Here is a 15,344-nt window from a genome sequence, read left to right as displayed (position 1 = left end):
TTGAATTAACTATTGATGAACTCACAAGTAATTAACTTTACACTCACCATTACACTCACCATTGATCATTTCTTGTTTTTAATCTGCGAGAGAAGTGCTACACCTGGTGGAAGAGGCTGTACGGCACAGAATGAGTTGAATAATGCGTGCCGTACGTTACGTAGTGACATGTCACACTTTAACGTACAGCGTCAGCAGGGTCCGTTTTTTCAACTTTTCTCCAATACTATTGGTACATTACTATGTCAATCAATGCTGAATCGAAACTTAGTTCACACCCCGTATTTTGATGCCTACACAGTTGCTACAGTCCCATTAGTTTTCATTGCAGCCTCATTTGAATGCCGCGGTTGCCCACATATGTATGGAACGGAGTTAGCTACCGTTACATAACTGAAGAAAGTTTCATTTAATTCAGGCTGATTTGACGCTAGCTCGCTAAGTTAACATTACCTGACACTCTTGTCCCCGCTCCCCCTTTCTCTTTTGCTGCTGTGGCTGGAAATATTTCAATAAACAGACAGATAAATGTAGCTATCTTACTTGCACTTGATACAGTTCTAAACAAACTAGCTAGCTAACTTGCTAGACTAGTTGTGACGAGGTGTGAATGAAGGAGTCAGGCGCAGGAGGTAAAACACCGAAGTCCAGAGTTTATTTAGTTTACATAAATAAAACGCACCCAGCGTCGAAACGAAACTATAACAAGGGAAAATATTCCACCTTGGCAACTACAAATGGAAGAGTAGCTCAACCGAGCTACTCGCTCTCACAATAAACAATCACTCACAAAGACAAGGGGAACAGAGGGAACACTTATACACATACTAATTAGGGGAATGAGCACCAGGTGTGTGTGATTGACAAGACAAGACATGACAAGTGGAGTGATGAGAATGGGATCGGCAGTAGCTAGTAAGCTAGTGACGACGAACGCCGAAACCTGTCCGAACAAGGAGGGGAGGCAGCCTCAACGGAAGTCGTGACAGTACCTCCCCCTTGACGCGCGGCTCCAGCCGTGCGCTGACCCCGGCCTCGGGGACGGCCAGGAGGACGTGGAGTAGGGCGAGTCGGATGACGACGGTGGAAATCCCTCAACAGGGAGGGATCGAGGATGTCCCTCCTTGGGACCCAGCACCGATCCTCCGGACCGTACCCCTCCCACTCCACGAGATACTGAAGGCCCCCCACCCGACGCCTCGAATCCAGTATGGAACGGACTGAGTACGCCGGGGCCCCCTCGATGTCCAGAGGACGTGGACGAACCTCCCGCACCTCAGACTCCTGGAGTGGACCAGCTACCACCGGCCTGAGGAGAGACACATGAAACGAGGGGTTAATACGGTAATCAGGGGGGAGTAACAACCTGAAGGTAACCTTGTTTATCCTCCTCAGGACTTTAAACGGCCCCACATACCGCGGGCTCAGCTTCCGGCAGGGCAGGCGGAGGGGTAGATTCCGGGTCGAGAGCCAGACCCGATCCCCCGGTAGAAAACCGGGGCCTCCCTGCGGTGGTGGTCAGCGTTCGCCTTCTGACGACGCACGGCGCGCTGGAGGCGAACGTGGGCAGCGTCCCAAGTCTCCTCCGCACGCCGAAACCAGTCATCCACCGCAGGACCCTCGATCTGGCTCTGGTGCCACGGTGCCAGGACCGGTTGGTAACCCAAAACACATTGGAAGGGTGTTAGGTTAGTGGAGGAGTGGCAGAGAGAGTTCTGAGCATATTCTGCCCATGGCAGGAACACCGAATACTCCCCTGGCCGGTCCTGACAGTAGGTCCGCAGGAACCTACCCACATCTTGATTCACCCTTTCCACCTGCCCATTACTCTCGGGGTGAAATCCAGAGGTCAGGCTGACCGAGATCCCCAGACGTTCCATGAACGCCTTCCAGACTCTGGACGTGAACTGGGGACCTCGGTCGACACTATATTCTTTGGTACCCCGTAGTGCCGGAAGACGTGAGTAAACGGAGCCTCCACAGTTTGTAGAGCCGTGGGGAGACCGGGCATAGGAAGGAGGCGGCAGGCTTTCGAAAAGCGATCCATAACGACCAGGATAATGGTGTTACCTTGGGAGAGGGGAAGATCAGTAAGAAAATCAATACTAAGGTGGAACTGGTAAAGGTTGTAGCTTACCGGCTGGGAGGTGCCTAGGTGCCTTACTCTGGGCGCACACTGAGCAGGAGGAAACATACACCCTCACGTCCTTAGCCAAGGTAGGCCACCTATACTTCTCGGTCAGGCAGCGCATTGTACGACCGATACCTGGATGACCAGAGGAGGGTGACGTGTGTGCCCAGTAGATCAGACGCTCACGGATAAGCACAGGTACATACTGCAGCCCAGCTGGACACTGCGGTGGAGATGGATCTGTGCGTAATGCCTGCGCTATATCCGCGTCCATCGCCCATACTACCGGCACCACAATGCATAAGGCCGGGAGTATGGGGGTGTTGTCTGTGGGCCTCTCCTCTGTGTCATACAGCCGAGACAGTGTGTCTGCCTTCACGTTCTTCGTACACGGAATGTATGAGTGTGAAATGAAACCGGGTGAAGAAGAGGGCCCACCTGGCCTGGCGAGGATTCAGCCTCCTCGCTGCCCGAATGTACTCCAGGTTACGGTGGTCTGTCCAGACGAGGAAAGGGTGTTTAGCCCCTTCGAGCCAATGCCTCCACACCGTCAAAGCTCAGACAACAGCCAGCAGCTCCCGATCACCAACACTGTAGTTCTGCTCCGCCGAGCTGAGCTTCTTCGAAAAGAAGGCACACGGGCGGAGCTTGGGTGGCGTGCCCGAGCGTTGGGATAAGACAGCGCCTATCCCTACCTCGGACGCATCCACCTCCACGACGAACGGTAGTGATGGATCGGGGTGAGCCAGTACCGGGGCGGAGGTGAATAGACCCCACAAACTACTGAAGGCCAAATCAGCCTCAGCAAACCAGCGGAGCCGGGACGGCCCACCCTTCAACAAGGAGGTAATGGGAGCTGCGACCTTGCCAAAGCCCCAAATAAACCTCTGATAGTAGTTGGCAAAGCCAATGAAGTGCTGCACCTCCTTCACCGGGGTTGGAGTCGGCCAATTACGCACGGTTGAAATGCGATCTCCCTCCATCTCCACACCTGTGGTAGTAATGCGGTATCCGAGGAAGGAGATTGACTGCTGGAAAAACTAACACTTCTCTGCCTTGGCATAAAGATCATTTTCCAGCAACCTTGCGAACCAAGGGCACATGCTCGGCGCACGTAGAGGAATACACCAGGATGTCATCGATGTAGACCACCACACCGCGACCAAGCATATCCCGATTCACCTCATTCACAAAGGACTGGAAAATGGATGGAGCATTCATCAAACCGTAGGGCATGACCAGGTATTCATAATCCCCTGAGGTTGTGCTGAATGCTGTTTTCCACTCATCCCCTTCCCGAATACGCACCAGGTTGTAGGCACTCCTGAGGTCTAATTTGGTGAAAAAATGGGCCCCATGCATTGACTCAATCACTGAAGGAATGAGGGGAAGAGGATAACTAAATCGTACTGTCACCTATTGAGTGGTCGATAATCAATGCACGGGCGTAAACCGCCATCTTTCTTCTTCACAAAGAAGAAACTTGAGGAAGCAGGTGAAGTGGATGGACGTATATACCCCTGGCGCAGGGACTCGGTGACGTATGTTTCCATAGCCTACGAACCAATGAAATGCCTTGACGGCGTACAAATTCCCTGCGCATAAAGTTCCCAGCTGCACCTGAATTGACTAGCGCCTTACACTGGGAAACTACCAGGTGATCGGGAAAGGAGATAGATAGGGTACAGTGCGCCGCAAAGGGCTCTGAACAAGTTTGGGTGTTCGTTACCTGGGGTGATGCGTGAGTACCCTGCCTACCGCCTCCAGACCCAAAATAACGTTGACAGCTCCATCTGCTTGGGGTCAGAGTCATCCGGAGTGGGAACGGGCAGACCCCTACCAGGATGTCCTCTGGCTGCTAGCAGAATGGCCATGTCCACCAGTTGGGAGAACGATAGCATGGCATCACGGCAGGGTAGCTCCCGTCGGACGTCCTCCCTTAGGTGGCACCGGAAATGGTAGATCAGGGCCTGCTCGTTCCACCCGGACCCTGCTGCCAGCCTCCGGAACTCCAGCGCATAGTCCTGTGCGGTCCTCGTCCCCTGCCTCAGATGGACCAGTCGTTCGCCCGCCTCTCGACCCTCAGGCGGGTGATCGAAAACGGGCCGAAAGAGGCGAGCAAACTCCCCATAGTCCTCCAACGCGGCACCTCTCTCGTTCCACACCGCGTTGGCCCACTCTAGGGCTCTCCCACAAAGGCAGAAAACGAGGACGGATACCTTCTCCCGCTCCAGTGGCGCCGGCCTGATGCTGGAGAAATACAGCTCGAGTTGGAGCAGGAATCCCTTACATCGCGCTGCCGTCCCATCAAACGCCGGTGGCCGGGATATCTGGATCCCTCCAGGGGCTGGGGTGTAGATGGCTGGATCCGGTTGACCAGCTGGTCTCGATAGATCGGGTCCTCTCCTCTCCAGGCATTCTACTACCTGAAGAACCCGATCCATCGCTTCCCCCAAGCTGGCCAGCATCGATGAATGCTCCTGGACCCTTGCCACAACTCCAGGCATGCGGTCTTCTCCTGCTGACTCCATTCAGCGGGTGAGTGATTCTGTGACGAGGTGTGAATGAAGGAGTCAGGTGCAGGAGGTAAAACACTGAAGTCCAGAGTTTATTTTGTTTACATAAATAAAACGCACCCAGTGTCGAAACGAAACTATAAGAAGGGAAAATATTCCACCTTGGCAACTACAAAAATCACTCTTACAATAAACAATCACTCACAAAGACAAGGGGAACAGAGGGAATACTTATACACATACTAATTTGGGGAATGAGCACCAGGTGTGTGTGATTGACAAGACAAGACATGACAAGTGGAGTGATGAGAATGGGATCGGCAGTAGCTAGTAAGCCGGTGACGATGAACGCCAAAACCTGCCCGAACAAGGAGGGGAGGCAGCCTCGGCGGAAGTCGTGACACTAGTAACGTCAGTTAACTATGATTCTATCATCACATACTTGTGGATATTGGATAGCTAATTGCCGTTACAATTGTGGCAGCAATATTATAGATCTAAATTATGTTAGTAGAGTTTTTAGGTTATAGCTAGCTTATGTAGTTAACTAATTGGCTAGCTAACGTTAGTCAAACAAACAAGATAGCGTACCTTTCTTGCAGTTTCTCACGCAGGAGCGCCGCAGAGCTTCTTTATCGAGCACTGGTCACTCATGCACTGGCACTGACTGCCTTCTCTCATGAAGCTCACAGAGCTAAATAACCTTCACAACTGTGTTGAACCTAGACAGATGATCTATTTACCAAGAAAAGCTGATGTGCTTTACAGAACTTTATTGAACCTATTTTTGGTAGAAATAGGATGTTTCTTTTGGTGTGGCGGCAATGATTCTGCCGTGGCGTAGCGCCACACTTAAATGAACGCAGAGGAAACACTGCATCATATCTTCTGAAGGAAGTGTTGACAGATATTAAGGTTAATGATTATATCTTCTGAAGGAAATGTTGACAGACATTAAGGTTAATCATCATATCTTCTTAAGGAAGCGTTGACAGACGTTAAGGTTAATCATCATATATTTTGAAGGAAATGTTGACAAGACATGAAGATTAATCATCATAGCCTCTGAAGGAAATGTTGACAGGCTTTAAGGTTATTCATCATATATTTTGAAGGAAATGTTGACAGACATTAAAGTTAATCATCATATCTTTTGAAGGATATGTTGATAGGCATTATGGTTAATCATCATATATTTTGAAGGATATGTTGACAGACATTAAGGTTATTCATCATATCTTTTGAAGGATATGTTGACAGACATTAAGGTTAATCATCATATGTTTTGAAGGAAATGTCGACAGACATTAAAGGTTAATCATCATATATTTTGTGTCTGACTCTGACTCTGCTGTCATGTGGTGTTTTCTCTTTTCTCCTCTCAGCCTATCAGATCACGTACCGTCTGAACTCGACCAATAGCAACACGGCCACAGTGGACGTGTTAAACCCGAGTGCTCGTCAGTACACGGTGACTGGCCTGAAACAAGAGTCAGTGTATGTGTTCCGCATCACAGCCCAGACACGCAAGGGCTGGGGGGAGGCTGCAGAGGCACTGGTGGTCACCACCGAGAAGAGAGGTAAACGTGAATTGAAAGATATGCCAGAGGAAGTATTATATCACATTAGTGTATGAGTTATTGTACTTATTGAATATACCAAAAAGTGAGGTTACAATGGAAACATATGGAAAAGTGATAGTATATGAGTTATTGTAACTTATAGGACATTCCAGAAATGATTGTATATTTTGTGTACTTAGATCAAGTTTTATGTTACATTACCATATGAGTTATTGTACTTATAGAGCGTACCACAGAATATTGTCTACATGTGTTAGAGTGTAGACAGGGTTGAGTCAGTCAGTTACCGTCAACAACAGAGAATTCCAACGAGTTTAGAAGAAACACTCATCTCATCTGATAATGGTTTACAGATTCAACACATTTGTTTCTAATGAGTCATATTCTGCCCGGTTACATCTGCAGTAATAAGCAATTTGTTTAGTGTGTTTACACAAGCACTTCAAGTTAGTGAGTACTGTAGGCTATTGATAAAGCCTTTTGAGGATGGTATAAGTCATTTGTTTAACCTGATAAGAAGTTGTACATAGTTCACACTTAACATAGTTCATCAACCCCCCTCTCTCTCTCCCCCCCCCCCCCCAGCTCGCCCTCAGCCCACCGGTCGTCCCATGGTGCCCCAAGAGAATGTTCAGACCCGCAGTGTGTTGTTGTCATGGGAACCAGGCAGCGACAGCCTCTCTCCGGTCCGCTACTATACAGTCCAGCTGAGAGAACTGCCCGACAGCAACTGGACCGTCCACTCTGCCTCGGTCAATCACGAGGCCGACTCCTACATAGTTGGCAGGTACAGTATGCACCCAACCTATCACCTTACCTGCCACACTACCTAGCACCCTACCTAGTGCACTAACAGAGGTACATAGTAGACAGTTTCCTATCACAGTATAGACCCTTGAGCTGAGATATTTGAGAGATTTGCTTGGAAAGGCTGCACTTAGCCCTAGATGGAACTTGAATAGTTGAAAAAAATGTTGTGACGAATGAGAATGAAGTTGTCCTGTGTTCCATCTCTCCATGCTAGGCTGAAGCCCTTCACCTCCTACCAGTTTAGAGTGAAAGCCACCAACGACATAGGAGACAGTGAATACAGTGAGGAGAGTGAAGCTATCACCACACTACAGGATGGTAAGAGACTTGACCTCTTTTCACGTTGTGGTATCTTACTGCATTGAAAATAAAGATCCTTGTGGACATCATATTATCCGCACATGATTTGGTCTTCATTGTCCTTGGTTTTGCCACATTGACACAAACTTTTTTCTTAGGCTGGGGTTCTGTAATGTATGTTTTACATCAGTGCTGGGTGCTGGGTTACAATCCCTCCCTGAGTAGAATGTCAGGATGAGTTAATGTATTGCTGTGGTGAGGAAACTATTGGCAGCAGTAGAATAGGTGATGTCATCTTCACCATCTGTGGTTGCTGTGCGACGGGGGGGGGACGGGGGGGACGGGGGGGGGGGGTGTAACACTTACATCCAAACAGTGTCAACCGAGCAGAACTAACTTTAATTCAAGAAATGTTCTTCCTTTAGATCATTCTCATGGCATATTTGACTTGTTTACCAATCCTGTTCTCTTTAGTTGTGTGTCTATACACTGTGAATACCACTGCATTAGTTATTTGCACCTGAGTGGTAGACTCAGCTAATTGTCCTCACTTTCAATCTTTGTTATTTTCTCTCCTTCTGTTCCAGCCCCTGACGAAGCCCCCACAATCCTCTCTGTCACACCACACACAACTACATCCGTGCTGATTCGCTGGCGGGTAAGAAGTGACGTGGTGATTGGTCCTGATGTCTGTCTTCCTATCCGCAGTAAAACCCAGTCATCTGTCAGTCAATGGGCGGTAATGAGAGGGCAGCGCGGTGTATAGGGTGTACTTAGACTGAGTGAAACACACCTTTTTCTCCTCTCTCTCTAACACTAACACCTGAATTAGCAGGTCATAAAGGGGAGAAGGAGAGTTCCCAGGTTACTGCCTGCAGGAGTGTAACACCGAGACATCCAAACTCTTCTTTCCTTCCCCTGTTCTCTCTCTCCCTCCTCTCCTTCCCCTGTTATCTCTCTCCCTCCTCTCTTTCCCCTTTCTTCTGGCCCTGTTGTCTCCTGTTTTACAACAGGGGAATTTCTCTCTGTGTGAGTCAGCCATGGATGAGCTCCGGTTGTCTGGGGATTTCTGAATCCTGTCTCTTTATCTTAGTCCTGTGCCGGGGAGGTCTGACCATACATGGGATTATCAAAAGTGGAATCCAGATGTTTTATTTTTTTGCCTTTTGTTGTCTTTCAATGAAAAGCGAGCTGTAAATTAAATATATTATTCTTGTTAATCAAATATCTAGTTAGCTAGCTCGGCTTTGTAAATATGACTGTCCGTGAGAGCGACTATGTTGAACATGGCCTAATGGTAGTCTAACATTATGTGTTGTCATCACAGCCTCCGTCTGAGGAGAAGATTAACGGTATCCTCCTGGGCTTCCGGATACGTTACCGGGAGCTCCTATACGACCGCCTCCGCAGCTTCCCTGTACGCACCGCCAACAGCCCCTCCAATAACTGGGCCGAGCTCACCTGTGAGTACGGTCATAACCTCCCCACAACGCCCCTACAACCTCACATAAACCACCATCTCTCAACAAGGCCAAACAGAACTCCATCAGAAAGTGTACCAAACATTCCTCCTATATCGTCTTCCTGTAACACTGGCTGTGCCTGACACCTGACACTACACCTCTTAGAATCAGTCCCTTCTAATAGTCTTATTCTATCTGCTCTGTCTGTGTGATGTATAATTTCTCTTTGATGAAGTTAGTGTTGTTTTCTCTGTCTGTGTGATGTTTAATTTCTCTTTGATGAAGTGAGTGTGGGTTTCTATGTCTGTGTGATGTGTAATTTCTCTTTGATTAAGTGAGTGTGGGTTTCTATGACTGTGGGTTTTTCACTGGTTCTTGCAGAAATATTAGCCACATGTTTATATATATAACATAGATAATAAACAGCGAGTAGCAGCAGCGTAAAAATGATTAACTGTTCAGCAGTCTAATGGCTTGGGGTTAGAAGCTGTTCAGGAGCCTTTCGGACTTTGACTTAGTGCTCCGGTACTAACACAGTAACATGTCTCTCCTCTCCTCTACTCCCCTCTCTCTACTGCCCTCTCTCTTCTATCCCCCTGCTCCCTCACAGCCCCCTACAGTGTGCGAAACCTGAGCGCGTCCTCTCTCACCCAGTATGAGCTGGGAAGTAAGTCCTCACAGGCCTGCCTGCGCTTCACACTCTTCCTCACACACTCTGCCTCACACACTCTGCCTCACACACTCTGCCTCACACACTCTGCCTCACTGCTGATGAAACACACTCTGCCTCACGCACTCTGCCTCACACACTCTGCCTCACTGCTGATGATACACACTCTGCCTCACACACTCTGCCTCACACACTCTGCCTCACACACTCTGCCTCACACACTCTGCCTCACACACTCTGTCTCACACACACACTGTCTCACTGCTGATGATACACAGTCTGTCTCACTGCTGATGAGACACAGTCTGTCTCACTGCTGATGAGACACAGTCTGTCTCACTGCTGATGATACACACTCTCTCACTGCTGATGATACACACTCTGTCTCACTGCTGATGATACACACTCTGTTTCACTGCTGAACATACACATACACATTCACATCACTCACACACACACACTCACACACAATTTAGTCATAAAGCAAAAATAGGTTAGTCAGTGTGTTATCTCTAGCCATGCAGATGATATAGTCAGCTGCCTTGAGTTGGAGTCATGTGGAAATGCAGAGTGAAACGGAGTCTAATGGAGTCGTTGCCACATGCTTAGTTTGTGTTCTGACAGTGAGCTCAAACAGACCACTACGTGGGCCCTGATTTAAAGACGCTCTGTCTTCTGTCTATGTGGTATTTTCAATAGGAATCGCCGGTAGACTTACTTGTCCAGTCCAAGTTTCATGGGCTCATGAACTTGTATTTGTTTAGTTAAGCAGCAGAATACCAGACGATCACATATTTCAGGGTATTGCTTTCCAGTACGCAATAACAACTCAATTACTTCCTTGGATAGATTTTAACTGCTGCATAACATGCCAGAAAATACATTTGTTGATTTTGTTCACACAAAATAGGGTCCTTTCTGGTTAAATAAAAGTTAAATTAAATATTGTGGTGGTGGTGGGTTGTTGGTTAATGTCAGTATTGTTCCTTGTTCCCCAGACATGAGCAAACACAAGCGCTATGAGATCAGGATGAGTGTGTATAACGCCGTAGGGGAAGGACCAAGCAGCACACCACAGGAAGTGTTTGTGGGAGAAGCAGGTAAGTCACTGAGTGAGGTGGTGAGGTTACAAACACACGCAAGCACTCACTCCCGCACACACACACAATCTCTCTCTCTCTCTCTTTCTCTCTCCCTCTCTCTCTCTCACTCTCTCTCTCAATTCAATTCAAATTCAATTCAATTTAAGGGCTTTATTGGCATGGGAAACATATGTTAACATTGCCAAAGCAAGTGAAGTAGATAGTAAACAAAAGTGAAATAAACAATAAACATTAACAGTAAATATTACACTCAGAAGTTCCAAAAGAATAAAGACATTTCAAATGTCATATTATGTCTATATACAGTGTTATAATGACGTGCAAATAGTTAAAGTACAAAAGGGAAAATAAAAAAACATAAATAAACAGTGGGGAAAAAAAGTATTTAGTCAGCCACCAATTGTGCAAGTTCTCCCACTTAAAAAGATGAGAGAGGCCTGTAATTTTCATAATAGGTACACGTTAACTATGACAGACAAAATTAGAATTTTCTTTCCAGAAAATCACATTGTAGGATTTTTAATGAATTTATTTGCAAATTATGGTGGAAAATAAGTATTTGGTCAATAACAAAAGTTTCTCAATACTTTGTTATATACCCTTTGTTGGCAATGACACAGGTCAAACGTTTTCTGTAAGTCTTCACAAGGTTTTCACACACTGTTGCTGGTATTTTGGCCCATTCCTCCATGCAGATCTCCTCTAGAGCAGTGATGTTTTGGGGCTGTCGCTGGGCAACACAGACTTTCAACTCCCTCCAATGATTTTCTATGGGGTTGAGATCTGGAGACTGGCTAGGCCACTCCAGGACCTTGAAATGCTTCTTACGAAGCCACTCCTTCATTGCCCGGGCGGTGTGTTTGGGATCATTGTCATGCTGAAAGACCCAGCCACGTTTCATCTTCAATGCCCTTGCTGATGGAAGGAGGTTTTCACTCAAAATCTCACGATACATGGCACCATTCATTCTTTCCTTTACACGGATCAGTCGTCCTGGTCCCTTTGCAGAAAAACAGCCCCAAAGCATGATGTTTCCACCCCCATGCTTCACAGTAGGTATGGTGTTCGTTGGATGCAACTCAGCATTCTTTGTCCTCCAAACACGACGAGTTGAGTTTTTACCAAAAAGTTATATTTTGGTTTCATCTGACCATATGACATTCTCCCAATCCTCTTCTGGATCATCCAAATGCACTCTAGCAAACTTCAGACGGGCCTGGACATGTACTGGCTTAAGCAGGGGGACACGTCTTGCACTGCAGGATTTGAGTCCCTGGCGGCGTAGTGTGTTACTGATGGTAGGCTTTGTTACTTTGGTCCCAGCTCTCTGCAGGTCATTCACTAGGTCCCCCCGTGTGGTTCTGGGATTTTTGCTCACAGTTCTTGTGATCATTTTGACCCCACAGGGTGAGATCTTGCGTGGAGCCCCAGATCGAGGGAGATTATCAGTGGTCTTGTATGTCTTCTATTTCCTGATAATTGCTCCCACAGTTGATTTATTCAAACCAAGCTGCTTACCTATTGCAGATTCAGTCTTCCCAGCCTGGTGCAGGTCTACAATTTTGTTTCTGGTGTCCTTTGACAGCTCTTTGGTCTTGGCCATAGTGGAGTTTGGAGTGTGACTGTTTGAGGTTGTGGACAGGTGTCTTTTATACTGATAACAAGTTCAAACAGGTGCCATTAATACAGGTAACGAGTGGAGGACAGAGGAGCCTCTTAAAGAAGAAGTTACAGGTCTGTGAGAACCAGAAATCTTGCTTGTTTGTAGGTGACCAAATACTTATTTTCCACCATAATTTGCAAATAAATTCATTAAAAATCCTACAATGTGATTTTCTGGAGAAGAAAATTCTCAACTTGTTATCAGTATAAAAGACACCTGTCTACAACCTCAAACAGTCACACTCCAAACTCCACTATGGCCAAGACCAAAGAGTTGTCAAAGGACACCAGAAACACAATTGTAGACCTGCACCAGGCTGGGAAGACTGAATCTGCAATAGGTAAGCAGCTTGGTTTGAAGAAATCAACTGTGGGAGCAATTATTAGGAAATGGAAGACATACAAGACCACTGATAATCTCCCTCGATCTGGGGCTCGTGGGGTCAAAATGATCACAAGAACGGTGAGCAAAAATCCCAGAACCACACGTGGGGACCTAGTGAATGACCTGCAGAGAGCTGGGACCAAAGTAACAAAGCCTACCATCAGTAACACACTACGCCGCCAGGGACTCAAATCCTGCAGTGCAAGACGTGTCCCCCTGCTTAAGCCAGTACATGTCCAGGCCCGTCTGAAGTTTGCTAGAGTGCATTTGGATGATCCAGAAGAGGATTGGGAGAATGTCATATGGTCAGATGAAACCAAAATATAACTTTTTGGTAAAAACTCAACTCGTCGTGTTTGGAGGACAAAGAATGCTGAGTTGCATCCAACGAACACCATACCTACTGTGAAGCATGGGGGTGGAAACATCATGCTTTGGGGCTGTTTTTCTGCAAAGGGACCAGGACGACTGATCCGTGTAAAGGAAAGAATGAATGGTGCCATGTATCGTGAGATTTTGAGTGAAAACCTCCTTCCATCAGCAAGGGCATTGAAGATGAAACGTGGCTGGGTCTTTCAGCATGACAATGATCCCAAACACACCGCCCGGGCAACGAAGGAGTGGCTTCGTAAGAAGCATTTCAAGGTCCTGGAGTGGCCTAGCCAGTCTCCAGATCTCAACCCCATAGAAAATCATTGGAGGGAGTTGAAAGTCTGTGTTGCCCAGCGACAGCCCCAAAACATCACTGCTCTAGAGGAGATCTGCATGGAGGAATGGGCCAAAATACCAGCAACAGTGTGTGAAAACCTTGTGAAGACTTACAGAAAACGTTTAACCTGTGTCATTGCCAACAAAGGGTATATAACAAAGTATTGAGAAACTTTTGTTATTGACCAAATACTTATTTTCCACCATAATTTGCAAATAAATTCATTAAAAATCCTACAATGTGATTTTCTGGAAAACATTTTCTCATTTTGTCTGTCATAGTTGACGTGTACCTATGATGAAAATTACAGGCCTCTCTCATCTTTTTAAGTGGGAGAACTTGCACAATTGGTGGCTGACTAAATACTTTTTTTCCCCACTGTACATTGTAATAAAATAATAAATAATAAAAAATAATAATAAAAAATGGTAGTAAATAATAATAAATAAATAACAACAATAAAATGGTAACAGTCAATAGTATAAATATAATAAATATACAAATCTAAATATGGAAAATGAAACTATAACTAACTTATAACTAAATAACGATCATCTTCACCATTATCAGTACTACAACTACCATCATCATTACTACCACTACTACCACCACCATCATTAAACTGCCATCATTACCATTACCACCCATACCACTACTATTTGGAATGATAAACAACAATAATAGCAATAACAATAATAATAAGTACGTTACTATTTATTATGCAGATGTTATTATTCAGTGTCCCTCAGGCTATGGCAGGCAAATACATATTTGGCTGCAAGAGGAGCCATTGCTCCTTCGCCCATGAGTATTTTTAGTTTTTCCTCTGGGTTTAATAAGTTAAAATTTGGAATAAATCTAGTCATTTCTGTGAATAATGAATCTCTTTGTGAGGAATATTTATCACAGTAAAGGAGAAAGTGCATTTCTGTTTCTACCTCCCCTGTCGTGTAGTGACCACATATACGCTCCTCTTTGGGTAGCCATGTCTTTTTATGTCTGCCGGTTTCTATCGCCAATTGATGGTCACTCAGCCTGTACTTGGTAAGGATCTGTCTCTGCTTCGTATCTCTGATAGAGTAGAGATAATCAGCCAATTCATATTCTCTGTTTAGGGTCAGATAGCAATTTAGTCGGCTTTGGGATTTTGATTCGTTTTTCCAATGTTGTAAATATGAGTCCTTTGATTGGTTCATGATTTTGTTAATTGGAATTCTTTCTTTTGAAGCAGTGCTGGTGTCAGCTTGGTTGGTTAGGTCCAACACCAGCTGACTGAGAGGGCTCGTTTCTGGGCTCAGCTCTTGGGTTTGAAGTGCTTTAAATTGCAGACTTGAATTTGGACTTGAATTTAGATATAACCAAAATGTTTATGATCTTTTCTGTATTTTCATTACTACTGGAAAGTGGCCCAATTCTGCCCTACATGCATTAGTTGGTGTATTTCTCTGGACTTGTAGAGTGGCCCCCAAACCTCACTTTCGTAAAGAGCTATTGGTAGGATTACACTGTCAAATATTTTGGTCCAAATTCTAATTGGGATGTTGATTTTGAATAATTTCATTTTTATTGCATACGATGCTCTGCAGGCTTTTTCTTTGAGTGCATTCACTGCCATATTAAAGTTTCCCGATGCAGATATGGTCAGACCAAGGTATGTGTAATTTTTAGTGTGTTCAATTATGGTGTTGTTCAGGGTGAATTTATATTTGTGTTTCTGACATCTGTTTGTTTTTTGGAAAATCATGATTTTAGTTTTTGTGAAATTTACTGCCAGGGCCCAATTATTGCAATATTGCTCTAGAATGTTAAGGTTCTGTTGAAGACCTTCTTTGGTTGGTGATAGAAGTACCAAGTCATCAGCATATAGCAGGTATTTTACCTCTGTGTCAAATAGTGTGAGTCCTGGGGCTGGAGAATGGTCCAACATGTCTGCTAACTCATTTATATAAATGTTGAAAATATTTGGACTCAAACTGCAGCCTTGTCTCACACCTCGACGTTGTGAAAATAAT

The 15,344-nt window shown here is 45.7% G+C and overlaps 1 protein-coding gene across 1 annotated transcript in view; it reads left to right on the top strand.

The window, feature by feature from the left end:
• LOC311136145 (protein sidekick-2-like) overlaps nucleotides 1–15,344 on the top strand; it is a gene marked incomplete at its 3' end in the record, with an annotated part of 226,685 nt that overhangs the window by 172,065 nt on the left and 39,276 nt on the right. Inside the window, exons 28-34 of the mRNA XM_084170234.1 lie at nucleotides 6,033–6,227; nucleotides 6,816–7,017; nucleotides 7,255–7,358; nucleotides 7,928–7,998; nucleotides 8,668–8,803; nucleotides 9,414–9,470; nucleotides 10,472–10,573. Of these exons, the coding sequence (XP_084026360.1) occupies nucleotides 6,033–6,227; nucleotides 6,816–7,017; nucleotides 7,255–7,358; nucleotides 7,928–7,998; nucleotides 8,668–8,803; nucleotides 9,414–9,470; nucleotides 10,472–10,573 (867 nt within the window). The remainder of the gene's footprint in view (nucleotides 1–6,032; nucleotides 6,228–6,815; nucleotides 7,018–7,254; nucleotides 7,359–7,927; nucleotides 7,999–8,667; nucleotides 8,804–9,413; nucleotides 9,471–10,471; nucleotides 10,574–15,344) is intronic.

Source organism: Coregonus lavaretus (genome assembly GCF_964263955.1).
Source record: "Coregonus lavaretus genome assembly, chromosome: 1".
Lineage (NCBI taxonomy): Eukaryota > Metazoa > Chordata > Actinopteri > Salmoniformes > Salmonidae > Coregonus > Coregonus lavaretus.
The sequence above is the reverse complement of the archived record's forward strand: the minus strand, read 5'-3'. Positions and strand labels throughout refer to the sequence as shown.